Genomic DNA, 6,632 nt, shown 5'->3' on the forward strand with positions numbered 1-6,632 from the left:
ATAAAATCCCCTTAATGTTAGAATTGGAATGCTGCAGAAAGCCTCTTCTTCCATACTCTCACTGTATTTCTCCATGCTTCCATAACAACACCTTAAAATTTGGGTATTCCTTTTCTTATGCTAAGATTATGTTACATAACCTCACTGTATTTCTCCATGGTTGGTTATGGAAGTTTTCAGAAATGCTAAAAGGAATTTTAGTTTTAGTTAGACACGAATGAAAGTAGAAAAAAGAAACAATCTCTTTCAAAAGACACCGACTCTTCGGTATATTGATTACATCTAATAGATCCAAAATGCCATTGTTCACTATATGAATAATGTATTTATCTAAGCATTGAAGAATTTGCTGCATGTTTTTTGTTTTGGTCGGTAAAGGTAGAGCCATATTTTATATTAATTTTGAGTAAATACATATGATTATCACTGCATTTCAAAAAATTCAAAAAACCTCTGTTCTTTGGATCACAGAGGGCCCTTCAAAAACAGAGCCTAGAATCTTAGAGTTCATCCATTTCTTGAACCATTTAGGGTTTTAGTCTGGAAACCAAAACATATGCATAAGTACTAATTATATCCAGGTTCATCAACCTGAATTCAGAGTTTTTTAAACTGAAAATAAAGACTAATAAAAATTTACAAGGATAACTGTATATTCAAAAAGCAAAAGGGAATCCATAGAGAGCCTAGCTTGTGGACGAATGTCCAGTTGAAAATGTTGCTTTCTTGGGCGGCCTCATCCCCTGCTTGCTGAGAGCCCCGACCACAACCCTTGCCCCTGCGACCACTGCTGGAGCTACCTAGGCACCTCTGTTCAGGCTTAGATTCCATAAATAGGAATGAAAAATATTTGTAAACCGAAATTATTCATTGAAATCAACGGCAATTTTCAGCTATGCAAAGATTGTCGCAAAAGCTAATCTTGAAAACCCTTATAAATTAATCAACTGTCAGTAAAGATTAGCCAGTGTTAGACATTCACAAAAGCTAATGTTGCAGATACAAATACATTTTCTCCACTCTTAAAAACCCAATAATCAGTTGCCAAAAATCTCATAAAGTTTCTTCGGCTGTTAAGAACTTCCTCCTTTATCAGGATATAAAGGAAATAATTGCAAAGTTGCTAATTCGGAAACATCTGTTGGTGAATTCCTCTGAAACCGTCCACTCTCTTCTTCTTCCTGCATACGCATGAACGTGAGTTAACATATATGAAATTTTATAATGCAATGATTTTTTTGTACAAACTCTTAAATGTATCGGAACAAGGAATTATAATCCTTACCTTTAAAAATATTTCGTTAGCTTTCTTTGGTCCGAATAGAGATGATTTAGTAGTACCATAGATTGGAGTACGTTTGGAAACTGAAAAATATATGCCTATCATTAGGATTGTATAGAAAAGGAGAAAGAAAAACTAAACAGATTACATTTGAGATAACGTGTAAAGCCATTACTTTCTTTCCAGATTTATAATAGTCTGTACATATTGCCCCAAGTAATTAAAAAAAAACACATACTACAAAGCTTGTTTCGATTATTTGCATTTTGAAACCAATAGAAAACATTTCTTTGTTCCACTCTGCCATATTGTTGTAGCACAGCAGTAATCTGAGCTATCCGTTCCCTTCTTGTGTTTTTGGTTCCAGTAGCAAATATGGACTCTAATATCCGCCTTTGTTCTAAATTTGGCTTCCATCTTTTGGGCAGGTGTACATTGCTTGTGCTCTCCACTAATTCCGGAACAAACCCATTTACGCACTATAGTAGAAAGAAGTATAGTAGAAAGAAGTATAGAGGGAAAACACAAAAAGATAAAAAGACGGTGATTGTAATGTCAAAAATGGGAAAAAATTGATTTCAAAACTGAAAGGCTCATTCACTTACCCATAGACTTGCCTTGATCCATTTAAATCTTTTTTCACTATCGCAACCCTGCAACACAAAATTTCTGAACTTGCTCTCTGATCTTAGCTCACAAGATTGCACCTTCTAGACCACTAAAACAAATGAAGGGATTGTGAAAGAGGAGGAGAGATTGGAGAAAATGGATCTATGGAACAAATTAAATAGGTGAATGGATAAATGGAAATTTTCAAAGTCGGTGACCTAATCCATCCAATAGTTAATTAGGATCTAATCCATCTAATAGTTAATTAAGACACTAGGAGAAATATGATTTAATTTAAAGGTGAATCCATAATTTCAATTTCCAAAGAGTTGTTTCTATAATGTTCCAATAAACTTCACCTCTCATCTAACCGTTATCAGGATATATTAGAGAAATATTATTTTATTATTTTTGTATTATTATAGATGAAAAAGGGTAATTTATATTTCCTTAGAGTTGTTTTTTTTATAATTTTCCACTCAAATTATACCCATGGTAAATAAGTGATCTCATGGTTATATACGCTAGGTAACAAAAATATTATTTATTTACTTTTAATTTTATTTTAGAAAATAATCCAAATTCTGGATTTTCAATAAGGTGTTTCTATAGTTTTTCACTAAACTAATCTCACATGATCTAATGGTTATATAAGACAAGGATGAGAAATATTATTTCTTTTCTAATTTTATTTTAAATAAAAAACATAAATTTCATTTTTAAAGAACTCTTTCTATAATGTTGTAACAAACATATGGTGGTGGTAAATAAATGAGCTAATGATTATGTATCTAAGAGAAAAATTATTGTATTTTAAAGGAGAATGGCAAATAAATGATCCAATGAATATGCACAATAATAAATGATCCAATGAATATGCACAATAGATAAGGAAAAAATATATTTTTTGGAAGAAAATGGATTATTTCTATTTTCAAATAATTGTTTATGTTATTGAAAGATGTTTTCCCTTAATCAAAAACAAATAAATGATGTAATAATTATATAAATGAAAAAATGAAATATTATTTTATTTTTATGTTTTATTTTTTATTTTAAAAATAATAATTTTAATATTTAAAATATGTCTATAATTTTTTAATAAATTATAAACAAAAAAATAATATAATGTTTCAAAATATAATTAATAATAATGAAGAACTCCATCTCTGTATTTTTCAACTTGGATTCAAGAATGAAATGATGATTTTTGTGTAATAGCAACATTGGATTCAAGAATGAAATGGTGATTTTTGTGTAATAGGAACAATATTATATTTATTAATACAAAAGGTAGTCTATAAACAAGATATGGTTGGAAAGTTGGTATTTAGCCTAATCCAGTGGTTCTACACTTTTTTCTAGATTTTACTATGCTTTTTTGCTTAGAGACTTTGAAGTCAAATCTTCATTTTTTTCTTCCAAGGTCATATCTTTCTCATCTGAAATCTATTTTTCACAAACAAGTGGGTGTTGAAAAGCTAGTCCTATGCTCTACACAAATCTATCACTTGTTTTTCTAGATTTTGCATCAATTTTTTAAAGAGCTCATTTACATTTATTTATTGATTTTGTTAGTTAACAACTTTAAAAGTTGCAAAATGGTTGATTTTTCTTTTCAAGGGGTAGTATTTCATCTTTCAAATCCTCACACTACCCTAACCCTTACCTAATTTGAAAACCACATTCCAATGGAGAAACTTACACTCCAAAATTATCATAGCTACAAAGTTGATATGTCCAAACTACTTTGGTGTATGATTTTATGGCCCTGTTTGGATGAGAACCAACTAGATATTACCTGAGTATTTGAGAGATTCCAATATAGGAACCAGATGCATACAACTATGGGTTTGATTGAACTGCATGTTTTAGATGGTTTCCTATTTCATCTTAATTCAATGAAACACTTCTTAGATTATGTGGGTAAAATTTGAGGAGATTTTTGGGGTATTAATGAGTTCCATGCACTTAAACTTGAGTCACTTTTGACATCTTTGATACCTAATTCCTAATCCTCCATTAAGAAAATTGCTTGGAGAAATTCAGATCCATCAAATCACTTTAACAATGTTATGGAAACGAAAAGATTAAAAAAGAGTGTATCCTTCTAATTATGTATAAGCTTTGAGGACCCTTCTAGGTTTTTTATTCTACATTTTATTCCACCACAGATGCTTTGGGTGTAGCCTTCACTCATCTAGATTGTTTTAAGGTTTTTTGTGAACCTGTGACAAGAGAATAAGCTAAGATGACTTAGCTTGATTTTATTTTTGTTTCTATATCTTTGTCTTTGGTTGTGCATTCATCTACAATGAAATGGAAGAACAAAGAGAAGCACAAATATTTTTAGTCTAATGAACCAACTACAAACTCTGCACAGTATTCATCAGATTCTTCTTCCTCCTCCAAGATAATAAGCATTATTGTTATGGAAAGAAGATATATGGTTTGAATCATCTTCTACAAAGAACAATATTTAACCACCATCATCTGGTTCATCCTCTTCTACCATTTTTGCATTTGCACATTCTGGGTCAACTTTTATGGCATATGGTGAAGACAAGAAGAAAGGTCATGCTCTCTTTGCATCGACACATCTTCGGTCTAGTAGGTTTCTTATTGGTTTAGGAGCCTCTCATAATATGGCCTCATCCTTGGGTATGTTCTCTTCTTTTGAGAATTATACTTTACCACACATTTGGATGGGTAATAACACTTACATGAGTATTACTAGGAGAGGGTCTATACAGGTTGATGATGGGACACTCAATGATATCCTTTTTGTCCCTTCATTATCTTGCAACATCCTTTCCATATACCAATCTACTCACAATGGGATAAGCAACACAATAGATTCCACCCCAAATTTAGTGCTCATCAGAGATCTACATAGTAGAGAGCTTATTTAACTTGGCAATGTTGATCATGCATCTCACTTATATGAACTCTCTCATTTTTCTCCTTAGGAGATTGCACTTCTAGATCGAATAGTCCTCACTCTCAGTCATGTCAAGCGGATCAACTATGTGAGAGAGGTTTAGTCACTTGAACCTATGTGTTCTTCACACATCCTCCTTAGTTCCTCAAACTTGTGTTGAGCCTCCTCCTCCATCACCTCTTGCTTCTTTAGAGATCAACTCAATTTAACAGAATGATAATTCCCTTTCAATTTCATCATTGTGGGTTGAGTACCTGCCAAATATTATAGAGTTATTTGTTACATCACACACTATAAATATTGAGGACATGTTTGAGGGTATTCTATTCCTTGTTGATCATAGATTCATCATTATTGTCATCTCATCTTCAATGCGTTTTGGGTTGTTCATCACTTATCTTCATAGTTATTTGGATTTGCTTCAATTTATTTATCATATCTATAACTATAATGTCCCCATCCAATCCCTAAACCCAAGCAAGAAAAAAGAGGCATTTGTAGTCCAGGTGTGGCAGGCCTAGGATACCTTCAAGTTAGTTAGTATCAGAAACAATGATTGTACAGAGAAAGAATTGTAAAATAAGGGATACTTACTAGTCTGCATGAAGTAGTTTTAATATACAACAAATAGTCATGTTGTAAGAAATATCCTTGTACTATCTTTACAAATGAAGATATCTTAGAATACCAAACAAGATATAAACACACAGTCTTAATTAAAGACTCATATAAAGGATAACTTGATTCTCTTAATGAATTCCCTCATGATTAAACTTAAAGTCAGCAACCTTCATCCATGTCTGCATGACTAACTAAGTTGACCATTGAAATCTAGTAATTATTAGTAATATCACAATGACAAGAAAGGACCAACTTCATCATGCTACAAGTGATCCATTCAGTCAGGTCGATACTAAATAACCCGATGGACTAGAAATCCTCATCAAAGTATATCAATGTCAAAGGGATGCAATTTGGTTGGGTTGACAAGTCAACAAGTAAGACAAGCAATTCATAATATAAGGTGATCATATGTATGAGATAAAAGCAGTGAATTTGATATAGAAGGAATCCACTACATACTATCTAGGGAAATGGTCACCCTTAACTAATACAGCACTTTCACTAATGGGTCGATGAATTGCATGTAGGGATAACTAATATACAAAGTTTTAGTTTGAGTAGCTTGGATAGACGTCATCTCCATTCCCAAAAATTTATATTTAATTATTTTTCTGGAAATGTTGTTAGAGTCCAGACAGCTATTTAATTAATTAATTGTTTCCTTTTCAGACATCTAGCAATCAATTAGTTATGGCTTGTTAGAGTCTAATTAATCTTAGCCATTGGTTGAAATTAAATCATGGCCATTCATTTTTCAATGAGACTAGTATAAAAGTGGATCAATGGGTATTTGGAGAACACACTTGAGAAGCATTTGCAGTGATAGAAAATAAATTTGTAGCTTAGCAAATAGTTTTGCAGTAATAGAAAGGACATAGTGATAGCATTGGAGACAGCAGGAGTGGAATTTCAGCGGTAGATATTGGGAGAAGAATTTCTGGAGGAGAACTATGTCAAACCTCTGCCAGTAAGAGGCAAGCATTTTATGTATCTCTTGATTTGCTAAAGTTTATTAAAATTCCTCGTCTACAATACTAGTTTTCCCTTCGGGGTTTTTCCAAGGACAATTTTTCCAAAAATATTGTGTTCATTGTGTTGCGTATTTTTTTTCTGTGATTTTATTTGTGAAGTTATAGTTGTATTATTTTTTAATATTTGTTGTGAAATAATTTATGA

At 32.0% G+C, this 6,632-nt stretch overlaps 1 protein-coding gene across 1 annotated transcript; it reads right to left on the reverse strand.

Annotated features, from left to right (window-relative positions):
• Positions 1-648: 648 nt before the first annotated feature.
• LOC131874399 (WUSCHEL-related homeobox 8-like) lies at positions 649-1,909 on the reverse strand. The gene is made up of 4 exons (XM_059217752.1): positions 1,888-1,909; positions 1,521-1,733; positions 1,286-1,365; positions 649-1,181 (listed from the first exon to the last, which is right to left on the reverse strand). The coding sequence occupies exons 1-4, from the start codon at positions 1,907-1,909 to the stop codon at positions 1,074-1,076; spliced, it is 423 nt and encodes a 140-aa protein (XP_059073735.1). The 3' UTR covers positions 649-1,073.
• Between the last annotated feature and the right edge of the window lie 4,723 nt (positions 1,910-6,632).

Source organism: Cryptomeria japonica, chromosome 3, assembly GCF_030272615.1.
Source record: "Cryptomeria japonica chromosome 3, Sugi_1.0, whole genome shotgun sequence".
Taxonomy (NCBI): Eukaryota; Viridiplantae; Streptophyta; class Pinopsida; order Cupressales; family Cupressaceae; genus Cryptomeria; species Cryptomeria japonica.

Bases quoted from the DNA above. Each gene is read 5' to 3' on its own strand.
- LOC131874399 (XM_059217752.1), bottom strand. From the start codon at position 1,909: ATGGATCAAGGCAAGTCTATGG. The intron at 1,734-1,887 runs GTAAGTGAATGA...TTCCGGAATTAG, and splicing joins GGATCAAGGCAAGTCTATGG to TGGAGAGCACAAGCAATGTA. The intron at 1,182-1,285 runs GTAAGGATTATA...ATGCGTATGCAG, and splicing joins CTAACGAAATATTTTTAAAG to GAAGAAGAAGAGAGTGGACG.